At 48.1% G+C, this 14516-nt stretch overlaps 1 protein-coding gene across 4 annotated transcripts in view; it reads left to right on the forward strand.

Moving 5' to 3' along the window:
- Positions 1 to 14516, forward strand: part of Rasgrf1 (Ras protein specific guanine nucleotide releasing factor 1) — a 111049-nt gene that overhangs the window by 12955 nt on the left and 83578 nt on the right. For all 4 annotated transcript variants that reach the window (XM_076576814.1, XM_076576813.1, XM_076576816.1 and 1 more), the window contains exon 2: positions 5574 to 5680. In XM_076576814.1, the coding sequence (XP_076432929.1) occupies positions 5574 to 5680 (107 nt within the window). The remainder of the gene's footprint in view (positions 1 to 5573; positions 5681 to 14516) is intronic.

A 14516-nucleotide genomic window follows, 5' to 3' on the forward strand; every position in this document is an offset into this window, starting at 1 on the left:
AATCCCAGACAGGGACAGGGCATTCCCAAAGCCCACAGGCCAGCCACTCTAGTTTATTTTGGTGAATTCGAGACAAGTGAGAGATTCTGTCTCCATAATCGTGTGTGTGTGTGTGTGTGTGTGTGTGTGTGTGTGTGTGTGATCGTGTAGCTGGCTCTCTCGTGCTCTCTCTCAAAACCACACACAACAAACAAACAAACAAACAGTGCCCACAACCCCCCTGTCTATTATCATGGATCCCTAATGTGGTGCCACTGTTATTTAAGTTCCCAGATGACACTGATGTTCAGCATGAGTTGACATTGTCAGAGACAATAGCAAAAACAATTAGAAAGTCATCAACATCCAAGTTGAGGAGAATTGATGAGGGATGGGGCCATAGGAGCCACCTTATCCATAGTGAGGGACATAAACTGAGCAGGTGAGGCTCCAAACAACCTCCCAGATTCAGAGGCTCAAGCCCTTCTTGCCTGATCTCAACAGGGCAAGGTTGTTTGTTTTTAATACTAGCACTGGGGACTTTGGAAAGCACTGATCAGGAGGAATGTCTTACCTCTCCCGAAACACTCATGGCCTGCCTGTTGCCACTCATAGCCATGGGGGGAGGGACTGGCTTCTGCTTCGGGCTGGGTATTTGTGACTAGTCTAATAAATGAGGAATCACTCAGACAGAGAGGAAAAGATGTGAGCTTTGCTTTCCCTGTTGACACCACAGTGTGTAGTAGGCTAGAACAAGTGCCCCCACTAACCAGCCAGTGAGGAGCCCAGGGTTCCCAGAGTCAACAAGGCTGTCAAACCCTGTTGAGCAGTGAGGCCAGACTGAATTCCAGCTGCAGGGATTGCCACCTGTACATATGTCTGTTAGGTGACCAGCTGTTCCACTTTTCTCAGACCATGCCGTGGCCCCAGAAAATGCATCTGTCCTATGTACCCCCTTTCCTGTCAGCTGGGTAGGACAGGAAGCCAGGGAGAGGCTGAGCAGGTGGGAATCCAAGCCCCAACCCATCCCCAGCTTACAGGAACTCAAGTCCTCCTCACCTGACTTCAACAGTGGACATCTGACATCGGCACCGGGAATTTTGGAAACTGAGGATTACCCTAGGATGGGAGATGGTAGTGGTTGGGGGGAATAGATCGAGACCACACTGACCTTGGGCGCCACCTGCCAGGTGAAGAGGAGTGAAGAGGGGGGAGAGGGGAAGTGGGTGGTGAAGACAGGGGCAGGACCCACAGAGAATGGAAAGATCTAGACAGAGAGGCGTGGAAAGAACAGAAATAAGATGTGGTATCTTTCCCAGCTCAAAGAACCAAGATGGGGAAGGAATCTTTGCAGAACTTTGGCTCATCCAAGCCAGAAGCTTTGCTCACTGTACAGAAGACAGACTTAACCTGGGTCGTGAGAGCCACTGTCAAAGGCAGAGCTACTGTGGCAAGCATCCCCTCCGCTTTCATCCTGTCTCCTTGTGAATGCAGTGTGTGCCAGCCTGAGGGTGTGGCTACCCTCCAGGGGGTGGGGACCAGCAGAAGATATCGGGAAGATGTGCCATCTCTATGGTGAAGGCACAGAATGGTTTCCAATGTGTTCCTGTGCCATTACTAGTCACCCATGGCACGGGCACTTCAGAACCTCAGTAATTCTGTACGTTTAATGCTGTCCCAAACTTTACCCCAAATTTCTAGACAGAATCAGGGCCTGAACAATAACCTTTTTTTTTTTTTTATCCCACACTTGCAGCAGAACATACCAGCCAAGAAGCTGTGTTGTCCAATGAGAGTGCTGAGGGGTGATGTTATAAAGATAGCAAAAAAACAAAACAAAACAAAAAAAAGAGCAGCAAGCACGCACTGGAGACTTGTTTGTGGGATGGCGCCAGTGTTCTCTCTATTGGACCTTACAAGAGCTATAAAAGGAAAAGAGCCTCTTTATGCCCATTGCATAGATGAAGAAACAGGTGTAAAAGCCACTGAACAATGCTCAAGGTTCTAGTGAGACGTGCCAGCAAAACATTTATCAAAAACCACAAGGTCCCTGGGCTTTTCCTTGCTGTCATTCAAAAGACCATGAACCACCCCTTCATTTCTGCCCACTAAGTGAATACAGCCACTTCTTCAAAAGAAAATGAAGAGGCTGGGAAGGTGGGCCAGTGAGTAGAGTGCTTGCTGTGAAGCATTTGAATCCCCCAAGACCCACTGAAAAAGCCAGGCATGGTGGCCTGTGACTCATCCCAGCACTGGGGAGGTAGAAGGTGGGAAGACCCCTTAGGCTTGCTGGCCATCCAGCCCAGCCAGTCACTGAGCTGAGGGTTCAGTAAACCTTGTCTCAGAACCTAAGGTGGAGAACAATTGAAGACGTCAACATCTGGCCTACACACAAATTGCAAACATAGAGACACACTCACACACATACACACACACACACACACACACACACACACACACACACACACACACAAAATAAATGTGAAAAAGTTCTCCCAAATGTGGTCTCCCTCTTCCTTTAAGCCCACACAGAGGAGGCTGGAGTAAATGTGCCTTTGTCAGGCTCTGTCTCAGGTAGGGCTGCTCCTGTGCAAAGGCAGATGAGGGATGCACTCCTTGGCCCAGACTGGCTGTAAAGGTGTTATTCCAACCCTGACTCTTATGTGTTCTCATGTTCTCGTTGTCCAAAGTCTCAGATCAACAGGACACCTGAACCTGTCACAGACTAGGCCTCACATCGGGTGGGAGGTGGGGAACAATTAAAGCAGAACCACATATGACCTCTGCAGTTAGCACCAGGTGTTTCCCAAGCTTGAGCAAGGTGCCCACACCGTTGTTACCACCCAAAGACTGCAAAGAGCCATTCTGTAGTGTGGGAAGGTGTTTCCCCCCATCCCTGGGGGTCTGTGCCAAATTGTAGAGAGGACTCTTCCATCTGGAGTAACCTCTCAGCAGGAGCCACTCCTGAAGGCCAAGCTTGCCCTGGGGCTGCAGACTGCAAGAGGAGCCCAGACGGGCTTTGCTGTAAGACTCTTCCAATGTTTGCAAACACCTGAACTTCACAATAAGACGTTAGTAGGGGGGAAGAGGGACCAACAGCCAAGGCTTTCTCAGCTCAGGCACCGCAGAGTCCCGATAAGCTGCAAAATGGAGTCCCTTCTCTGTGCCCTTTCCTCTAAATCTTTGCCTTCCTTCATTCTCAGAGCCGGGGCCATTCACCATCTTGGCAGTCCTCACACCTCCACGAAACCTTCCCTTCCTCTTCCTTTAGCAGCAGAACCCACTTCCCCAGAAGGTCCCCTAATCACCACCCTGGACAGAGAGGAGGTGGGAAACAGGCCGGCACAGAGAAAATCCTATCACCCTCAGTGTCTTTCCCTGGGCTCTGCGTTATTTGGGGAGCCTGTGATGGTGATAATAGAATTAAGACATCAGGTCTAGACTCCAGCTAACCCAAAGCAGCAGACTTACGGTCTTGCTCTCTCCGTGGGGGCTTTGCTGCACTCAGCAATGTGGCAGGCACGGGGCATGTGCTCAGGAGAGTTGTGTCGGGTCGTTACTAATGTGAGCCAAAAAAAAAAAAAAAAGAGCCCCAGCATGCCTGGTGCCTTACAGAGACCTCAGAGGCAGGGCAGGGTGGAGCCCTCATCATCTCATTCACCCTCTCCTTCAGCCACCTGTAGTTCACTCAGAACCAGCAGAGGGTAGGTAGGGCTGAGAATACCCCAGATCCTTCAGGCCCAGGCCCTGGCCTTGAGCAGTCTAAGGCCCATGGGTCAGTGCATCCCTGAGGCTCCAACAATGGAGAGCAAAAGTAAGGAAAAGGAAGCCTGCACCCAGCAATCAGCATCCAAGTGGCAAAGACAGACCCCAAGGAGGAGGTGTGTCGATTGGCTCCTTTGCTCCCCACTTGCTCGGTGTCTCTGAGTGTCAGGGTCGTCATCTGGAAAGCAGATCATGCCTGTAGCACTTGGTGGATGCGGGACAAAGCAAGATCATTTGAGATGAACATTCATCGGCTCCTTTCCTTTCCCCAGATAGGGAAGGAGCTAAGTGGCCCCCTGCAGCTCCTCTTTTAACCTGCTTCCTTCCCACAGGGCCAGTGCCCACTGGAGTTGTTCCAGGCTAGAGCTGACATTTCATGTTACAGGCCCAGTTATCTGTTTCCTAGGAAACAAGGGATAACGCTAACTCTGCAACAAGTCTCCCCTCCACCCCCTAACACACACACACACACACACACACACACACACACACACGAGTCTATCAGCTAGAATGGCAATTAAAAATAAAGTACAAGTCAGCCGCTAAAATTAGTTTACATGTCTTTACCTTGTGTTGCTGTTTCCCGCCACCTGGACACCTAGGAACAGAAGCACAGGTACCCTGTATGGCACATCCTCCAAAGAGCAGGCCCCAGGCCCCTCTTTGCACCCTACCCTGCTTCTTTCCAAGAGACAGAACAGGTGGTCCCCCACTGGGGTTCTCCCTCCCTCTTTGGCTTCTTTCTCCACCTCAAGGCTGTCACCAGAGACCTACATTCTGCATGTCCATCCCCCACTCATCCTGCCTCCCCACCCCCCAAGCCACTCACAGATTCGTGTCTATGGCGCCTCAGGACTCAAATCAGAACATCACCCTCCCCCTTTCCCCTCACCTGTGTTCTGCACCCCTGAGCTCCTGCCCACGAGTACCCCTGCCTTTTGTCCATCTACACTGTGTATCTCCTCTACTTCCAGCAGGCCATGGGCTCCAGGTACCTGTGTTGTCGCCCAGGGTCTTCCAGCCGACTTGAGAGAGAACCGAGACCCAGGGCACATCCCCCCCCCCCCAGAAGCTCCTCTTCATCTTCCTGGGTGGGATCAGTGGCTGGCTTCCTCTGTGCTCCACAGTCCCTGTCACCTGCGGCGTGGAAGCGATCGTATGGCATTAATTACTGCACACACTTCGGCCGTCCTTCCTTAGTGCCAGGTGTTGTTCAGGGAGCTCTACGGGTATTTAACTCCAACAACAACCCTAGAGGTGTGTGTCTCTTATCTGGCTCCTCAGCTTCCCGCGAGACCTCAGGGAGGCGGCCCCACCATTGACTCGGCTTTAAGTCAGACACCTGTGCCCAGCATAGAAGCGGCTTGCAAGTGAGATTTCCTGGGGCCTGTACCATTGATTCGCTTCTGTCACCCCAGCATCTAGAGGAGTGCTTAGTCAGTTTTTGTGGAGTAATTAAAGAAACGTTGCATTGAACTGGTACCTAGTCCCCCACAGAGATGTTCCCTCGGTGTGTTTCCCCGCTGTCCTTCCAGAGTGCCTGATGGTTTCAAACTGGCTTTTCTTTTTCTTTTTCTGTAATTGGTTGGCAAATAAGGCTTTGTGGGGTTTGCCTCCTTATCACATCCTAAGCATAGGTTTTGTTACATCACACAAAAGCCTTTTTGATTGAGCACTTGAAACCACTAAATAGAATGCATTCGGGAGACCACAAAAAGTGTATCTGGGCCCGGCTGCAGAGGCAGCAGGCGTTCAGCACTGGAGCAGGGCGTGTGTGGGGCTCGTGGACATCCTGATGACCACAGGTGTCTGTCTTCCTCTTGGTGCAGCATTACTTCACAGTGAACTTCACCCATGAGAACCAGAAGGCACTGGAGCTGAGGACTGAGGATGCCAAGGACTGTGACGAGTGGGTGGCAGCCATTGCTCACGCCAGGTATGTCTCACCCTGCTAGACCGCCTAAGCGGAAGAGACCACACCAAGCAAGCTTCTGCAAGTCCAAGCCTCGGGACAAGGAGATGGGAAAGGAGGGGAGGGGAGTGTGGATGTTGTGAGAGTCTTGGCCACCCCATAGGACGAGAGCCCTGCAGACTCCCATTCTGTTCTAACCACGTAGTCCCATCGCTAATGTGTGCAGCCACCAATTTGATGTGTGACCGTGAATTAGTCCCCTCTTTTTTTCTGAGCTAAAACTGACCATGCCCTGGCAGAGCCAAGCACTGTCAAGTGTAGCACCATCCAGCTGACCCTCTAGACAGCTGATCTCGCTGACCTAGTAAATAATGAGGTGTTATTGTGTCTACCTTCCTATAAAATGTGAACTGAGGTCAGGAGCGATGATGTTTGACTCTGCATTCTCAATGAGTGATTTTAAAAAAAAAAAAAAGCATAGAAAAGGTGTCCAGCAGATGTGAGCTGGAAGAATGCAAAGAAAAATGGAAGGATGGAGGGGAGATATAAGGCTGCAGGCTGAAAATTAGTGATTAATGGGAAATTAGTGATAGATGAATGAAGGATAAAATGATATGAATGAGTGTTTGAAGTATATGTGGAGGATGGAAGGATAGATGGATAGATGGATCCTTTGGGCCTTGAAACTCACTTGCCTAGAAACCAATTTTGTGACCCTAGCAATGGCCTTAGCCCTAAGATCATGCCATTTCTATTTCTGTCTACAAAAAGTATTCAGTCTTAGCTACAGAGACCAAGCAATAGACACAGAAAAAGCAACAGACACAGGCCTAGTGCAAAGTGTTAGGGAGCTAGAGCTGGCTGCCACACAAGTATTTCCCTGACAGATATCACAGTTTGATGAGTGACATTATTTCCCTCTTCAGGGAAATGGGGGTAGAAGTAGGGTACCAAGTAGGCCTTAGTGAAGGATGGGAAGGAAGATTTAATGGGTTTAAACATGAGCATCTCAACAATAACACCTCCCTCCCTATATCTGTCTCTCAAAAAAAATTTTAAACCTTATTTAAAGCACTGATACATGGAAGATAATTTAGAGAATAATGAGGAAATGAAGTTTAGATGTTAAAAAGCAGATAAGGACCAGAGATAACTCAACAGATAAAGGCACATCCCACCAAGCCTGAGAGGACTTGAATTCAATCACTGGGACCCACTTGGTGGAAGGAGAGAGAGAGAATGTTGTTCTCTGACTTCCACAGGTACACACACACACACACACACACACACACACACACACACACACACACAAATAGAAACATGTAATATAAAAAACTTTTCAAGCATATGAGGTGGACAATTGGCTGTCATAAGATCGTGAATGAGCTCAAATTTCCTGTTGAGATGTTTGGCCTTTCCACTCTGAACCACGGGAGCCACTGAAGGTCTTACACCAGGAAAGTATCATGACCCGAGCTGATGGAGACCAGGAATTGCTGGGATGTTCCAGATGAAACTGCATGAAGAAAAAACTAGGTTCAAGGACAGCAATTGGACCTCAGTCTCCCAGCATCAAAGGAGACCCAATAACAAACAAAGTTTTATTTTGAGATCAAAACATTTCACTTGAAGATCAAATGAAATTATTTACATGAAGGAATTTCATAAGTATTCAAGCACTACAGGGGGTTTCTTTTGCATTTATTTATTTACTTTGTGGGAGCTACAGCATGCATGTGGAGGTCAGAGGACAACTTGCAGGAGTTGATTCTCTCTTTCTACCATGTGGGATCCAGGGTTCAAACTCAGGGCATCAGGCATGTGGCATGTAACCTTTACCTGCTGAGCTGTCTTATGGGCACTGCATTAGAATTTTAATTCATTATTCATCAATACAAACAATTTCTAGAGACAATGCCATAACAAGGTCTATATGGTAGGTGGCTAAAATGATGAAAACTGACAATACCAAATGCTGGTGAAAGGCTGGAAATACTTAGGCAGCACCAGAGGAGTGTGAAACAGCACAACCAACTGGGACATGACCAGGCAGCTGCTTACCGTACGATCTGTCATCTCTTAGCTCCAAGAGGAATGAGAAATGACCGCAAAAAGTCTCCTATGTAAATGTCCTTAACTGCTTTATGCAAGCCATCAGCCATGATATCTCTGAACAAGCTAATATATAAACAAACCTCCAGTGCATTCATAAAATGGAATATTGCTGGGAAATAAACATAACTACAGTTATGCACTACAAGATGGATGAATTTCAAAATCAATATGCTGAGTACATACAGCAAAAAAAAAGTGCTATGTGATCTCAGTTACATGAAATTTAGACCAGACGAAAGTAAACAGGGTGATGGAAACAGGAAGAGCAGTCGCTTCTTGGGGTGGGAATAGAGTGGGAAATGGTTCCTGGGTGCTAGAAATGATCTTTGCCTTGGTTCAGGGCTTTTGTTTTTCTATCATACTTGCGCACACTGTTACTGGTATTTGGGACCTGGACCGGGTATGTCCAGGCTCTTAGTATCTTATTCAAAGAACTGAAAGGCTCACACAAAACTGTAAAAGTAGCAAAGCAGTAGAAGAGGTCAGATCCTCTAGCAAGAGTGACAGCGGGCCTCAAGAGTGAAAAGATTCATGGCCCAATTACTGTTTAGCACTTCCTTTTATGGGGTTCAAATAAAAGATGAGTTTTTGTTGCTTAAGGGTGTGGGAGGGTTTTTTTTGTCTTGATTGATATGTTAAGTTATAGACTTCTTTTCTACTGCACATATCCTTTTCCACAGTTCACCTTATTTTAATCATATGCGTGCCCAATTATGTATAATCATAAAATGGCAAATATGGAATTTCCCCTAAAAGTTCACTTTAAGGATGCAGTTTGCCTTATTACAAATTAGCACCCAAAAGCTAGCTCAGGCCAGATTGACCTTCCTACTCTACACCAGAGCATAACTAGAGTATGACTGAACCGAATCTAAGTCTGATGGTTCTTAAGGAAAGAAGAAACAACATTGCCTTCTTCGGAGAGGGGTGCACATGCAAACCAGCGCATATAGGAGTCCTAGGTTGCTAACAGGTTACCAGGTGAGTTTCCTAAAAGAGTATGTGTGTGCAAGTGTGTGGTGTGTGTGTGTGTGTGTGTGTGTGTGTGTGTGTGTGCAATTCAAGGAAGAATTTCAGGCTATCAAGTGCATTGTTTAAAGAGAGGTGCAGGTGTCTCCTAAGCCAAGTTTGAGTCCCAAGTTGCTAAACTACCTCCCCTGCTTGTCTTCCTCACCATTGTGGCGGCATTAGGATGGATCTGTGCTTTCCACAATATGTGCACTGAACCTCACGTTTTAAAAATGAATGATGAATATTAAAATGTCTCAATTTTCTGTTGCTGCCTGACAAATCACCACAGACTTGTCAGCTCAAAATTTCCTTTCATTATTTTGTGGTTCTATGGATCAGAAGTCCAGGCTCAACTGACATTTCTGGCCAGCACCTTGTGAGGCTGAAATCAAGGTCAGGTCATTGAACTATGAGCTTTATTCAACCTCAACCTAAGAGAGAGAGAACGTACATGCATGAATATGTGTGGATATGCATGTATTGCAAGAATTCCTTCCATGGGGAAAAGTTAAAAAAAAAAAGTCCAAGCCGGGCGGTGGTGGCGCACGCCTTTAATCCCAGCACTCGGGAGGCAGAGCCAGGCGGATCTTTGTGAGTTCAAGGCCAGCCTGGGCTACCAAGTGAGTTCCAGGAAAGGCGCAAAGCTACACAGAGAAACCCTGTCTCGAAAAACCAAAAAAAAAAAAAAAAAAAGTCCACCTTGTCTTTGTCAAGTCCCAACCAGAAAACCAAAGGTTCTACAGGGTTCACCCTGGGAAACGAGTGAATTTATTGGGCTCAGCTACAGAGCAGTGAAGGATTGGTGGCAGGACTGTAAAGCACCCATACTGGAAAGTCTTCATTCAGCATAGATTATGATTTTCCCATAGCCACATAGATGAAGCCCCAGACAATATACTCTAACACCTTCCCACACCCCAAGGTCACATGCAAAAATGGCCAAAGGGAGGGGCTGGAGTCTCTGATGAAGATCCAGTGACCCTCCCCACCCCTTCCTTCTATGAGGGAATGTCAACTTGGAAGACCACATTCTACAACTGTGTGTGTGTGTGTGTGTGTGTGTGTGTGTGTGTGTGTGTGTGTGCAGCAGTGGCAGCAACAACTGGCTCTCTGCCACAGCCATATTGAGGATGAAGTATTTTTACATATTCCCAACTTAGTTTTTATTTACATATACTTAGTAGAAACATTCCGTGTATATAAATAAGCGCTGTGGTGTATTAATACCATGTTGAGACACAATGTTCTCTCACACTGTATGTATCATAGTCTAGTATTATGGGATGCCTCTGTAGTGTACGTGTATAGCCATTTGTAAGATAAGGCAGTGTGCTTCACACCCAGCATTTTAGTGAGAGCTAGATGCCAGGCAAAGAGACTGAAATGCACTCTCAGGCCCTAGGGCCAATTCCACCTCCATCTTTGACACCGAACAACCGTTGTTCTAAGTCAATTGCTTCTCCTTCCTGGACTTCAGTGACTTCACTGAGTAAACCATGCAGTCAACCTTTCATGACCCCTGGGTTTCCTTCTAGCTCTGAAAGTCTATGAATTCATAAAGACTGCACACACCAGGAGTGCCTTGGTCAGTCTCCGCTGGAAGGATTCCAGGAGTGGAAGGAGTAGGGGAGGAAAAGTAAAGAATGGGGTGGTGGGTGGGTAGAAAGGGTGGGAAAGCGATGTTGTCTCTGTTTTTTTATTGTTATTACCAAATCGCTGAAATAATCAGCTTAAAGGAAGAAAGACCTTCTTTGGTTCATGGTTTTGGGCCACAGTTGGCTGGCTCTGTGAAATTTAGGCCTATATTAGGACAGAGACATCTTGTGAGAAGGGTGTGGCAGAGGGAAACTGTTCCCCTCATGGCTGCAAGAAGCAGAGAGACAGAAGCAAGAGCAAGAGAAGATAAACCCTCAAAGACACACTCCCCAGCCACCCACCTCCTCCAATTAGAACTAACCTACCAGTTTCAACTACCTCCCAACAGTCCATTCAATGATGAATTCATCAAGGGCCAGTCCACTGATTAGGTCAGGGCCCTCACGATTGCTCCCAAAGCCCATCTACTGGCCACCAAGCCTTTAAACATCAGCCCATGAGGAGCATTCCAGACTAAAGTATAATATTCTTCCCTTGGCCCCCAAAGGCCCATGGCCATCTCACAGTGTAAAATGTATTTACTATGTCCCCAAAGGTCCTCAGTCTTAATAGCCCCAGAATTTCTCAGAAGGCTAAGTCTAAACTCTTCAATAACTCAAGGTGGCAGTAGCTATGAACACCTTTAAAATAAAATAAAGGAAGTCGTGTACTTCTAACATACAATGATAGGAGCCCTCCCCTTTACAAAGAGGAATGGAAACATAGGAAGAAGAATGAGGCTAATACCCAGCCAGACAAACATTATACCATGGAGCTCCATGTCTGGGTATTCAGGTCATGTCATGAGCATATACAGGATCTAGGGCATGGTATGAGCTCCAACAGGCTTGGAAAGTCCCACCTCTGTAGTCTTTTCTGACTGTAGCTTATATTGTTATCATCTAGGGGTCTTGACTAGGCTCATTTCTTTTGTCAGTTAAGGAATCAAAAGATAGGGGAAAAAAATCTCCATCACAATAGGTAGCAACAGGGGAGTTCTCTGACCTAATCAGAGGACTGACCCTGGATGAATTCATCATTGACTGGACTATTGGAGGTAGTAGAGACCGTGGAAGGTTAAGTCCAGCTGGAGGAAGTGGGGAGCTGGGGAGTGGAGGGTGTTCCTACCACAAGCGGTCCAGAAAGGTTTTTACCAGAGGCGAGGAAATGGGCACTGACCAGAGCACACAGAGAAAAGACCCTCTGCAGGGGAACGAGAACTAGAGAAGCTGAAACACGGCTTCTCTTGAGGACGGGAGTGTTTGAAAGTCCCCTCCCTAACATAGGGTCGCTCAGTTTGAAGAAAGGAAGGATGGCTAGTGGTCCTACAGCTGTAGTGTAAACATGCCCTGATGCAGCCAGGGACTCCCTGAGCCAGCCCATCAGCAGGGGGCCCTACTGACAGGACAAAAAGCCCACAAGCTGTCAGGTCTTTGTCTCAAGTCAGGAGGGTGAGGGAGAAGCCCGCCATCTTGGAAGTTCACCATCCTTATTACATAGCCATGGCCCCTCTCCCTTTCTGTATGCCTCAGGCAGTCTGTCAACTCCTAGTTCCTCAGTGTGACTTCTCAGAAGGCTCTGTTGACTTCCTAAAACTGTCCTTGTCAGGTGTCCCCCATTCTTGGCCTCTCCAGCTTCCTGAGGGCTCCAAGAGCTTCATATTCAACTCTCACAACTTCACCCTCTCAGGGACTCCTGACCCTCCCATACTGCCTTGCTTCCCAGGCCTCCTTTTGAAATCTGGGTGGGAACCTCTGGGAGCCACAATACTTATATTCTGCATGCCCCTAAAACCAGTATCCTATGGCTAGCACCAAATTCTGCCGCTGGCTCCAGCAGCCACATCTGCTTAGCTTACACCTCTGAATACTTAATGGCTTGGTGTAGGGAAGGACTTTCCATAGGCCCCCTGTGACATCTCAAAGCAAGGTCTTTCAGATGTCCTTGAGCCTATAATGGCTGGAATCTGGCTCTTGTGTGTGTGTGTGTGTGTGTGTGTGTGTGTGTGTGTGTGTGTGTGTCCCCAGGTCTCTCACTGGACAGGAGTCCTTGGGGTAGGCTAGGCTAGATCTGCCTACCTCTACCTCCCCAGTGCTGGGATTCCAAGCACACACCATCATGGCCTGTTTTATTTATTTACTTACTTGCTTTCAATTGGGGTTCCTCGCGCTTGAGTGGCAGGTGCTCCCCTGACTGAGCCAACTCCCCTGTCCAGTGGCCTCTTTAACAGTCTAATCTCTGCAGCAGCCCTGCTGGTCTTGGCCCCAGCCTCCCCTGCGCTTATCTCCTGACACAGGAGACTTCACATTGAAAGCATAATAGGAGAGTGGGGTGAAGGGAGGGGGGGAGAGAAGGGAAGGAGAAAAGGAGGCAGAAGGGAGGGGGCATAGGGAAGGGAAGGGGGAAGGGGGAGCAAAGGGGACAGGAAAGAAGGGGTGGACTGATGGGAGAAGAGAAGAGAAAAGAAAGAGGAGGATAAAGAAAGGGAAGGGAATGGGGGGGAGAAGGAAGGCAGACAGATAAGCTGCAGATGAGAAGATGAGACTCCTCCTTCCTGCAGCACTGGGGTGTCTGCCATTAGTAAGACTAGACTAATGAAGAAGCTGTGCTTCGCACCCCTGTGTGGGGAGGCAAGATGGTGTGAAAACAGACTCCTTGCTCTCAACTGAATTTTGCTTGCAAGTGAAGACAATTAAGTACCCTAGGAAGTTGCAAAGCCCTTCCAGTCTGGGTTCATTTTCACAAGAGAAGCGCCCAGACTGCCATAGTGTTATATTGGAACAGCATCTCTCACAGCCTGTTACTTAAGAAAAGGTAACGCTAAGAACAGAGATCAGTTCTCTGGACCACAGTTTCTTCCCAGGATCCCTTCCTTGCCACAGGCATCCTGAGCCTGATGAAGCAAGCCTTTCCTGCTATATCGTCCCACCCTCAGGATATGTATGGCCTCAGCCAGCCTCCTCCCAAGAAGGCATCTTCGGGCATCATCAGAGAACAGGGCCCTCTGTAACTATCTTTCTACCTCAAACACCTTGGCATGGCCCTTCTTTATTGCAAGGTTACTTCCATCATGGCCTCCTGGGTCTCACCTCAAACCTTGAGGCTCACAGAGACTCTGTGAGCTCAAGCAGCAGGCTCCTGAGGCTGAGACAAAGACCCCCCTCCTCAGCTTGACCCCACTGGCCAGCTGTGTGCAGGACTGCATGGTAATAATACCAGAAGCTGGCAGACTAACATCAATCTCACATTCCAGCAGTCTCACCAGTAGGAGACAGTGGGTGGTCCCAGAGGGGGAGCCAGTTGCTATGGGTGCTAAGAGCCAATGCTGTGCTGATGGAGTAAAGAAAGTCCTAGCAGACCCTGGGTGAGCAGCTCTTCCAATAAACCATGCTGAGCAGGTGGGAAAGAAGGTGACAGATACCTGAGAGGACAACCTTAAGGAAGGAAAGTAGATTTGGGTCATGATCCTCCATTGGCTCTGTTGATGACTGCGGTGGGGTAGACCATCATGAAGTGAGCTTGTGGCAGAATGAAGCTGCTCGTTTTGTGGCAACGAGAAGGCAAACAGAGAGAACGCCCTGTCTAGAAGGCCTCCTCCCTCTTCCCCTTTGGTTCCTTCTGGACCTCCAGCAAGGGACAGGGCCACTCAGTTCAAGCAAGTCCTCTCAGCCCTTCATTAACATCTCTAGAAACTCTCTCACCAACACATTGAGATGAGTGTTCTCCTTAGGCCGCAGCCATCTCAACCCAATCACTTTGACAGAACGGTAGAGTTAGGGAGGTTGAGGGACAGCTTGGCTTGTTCTAAGGGGTAGAGAGTTGAGCCTTTTCTGGATGCTGGGATGGAGTGTGATGGAGCAGAGGCAGTTCGTTCTGAAAGAGACCCTGCAGAGGGGTTTGATGTGCATATAGAACATCCTGGGCTGTGCCAATCAAAGGACGGGAAGGAGAGGCCCTCACTATCACTAAGAAAGGAGACACAGACCTTGCTGAGAGGACAAGAGCACAGAGGAATGGGTAGGTGTGAGAGAGGAAAGGCAAAGGGGTGGCTCTCAGGCGATGGTGGGTTAAAGCAAGGGGAAGAATTTGAGGAACAGTG

Source organism: Peromyscus maniculatus, chromosome 7, assembly GCF_049852395.1.
Source record: "Peromyscus maniculatus bairdii isolate BWxNUB_F1_BW_parent chromosome 7, HU_Pman_BW_mat_3.1, whole genome shotgun sequence".
Taxonomy (NCBI): Eukaryota; Metazoa; Chordata; class Mammalia; order Rodentia; family Cricetidae; genus Peromyscus; species Peromyscus maniculatus.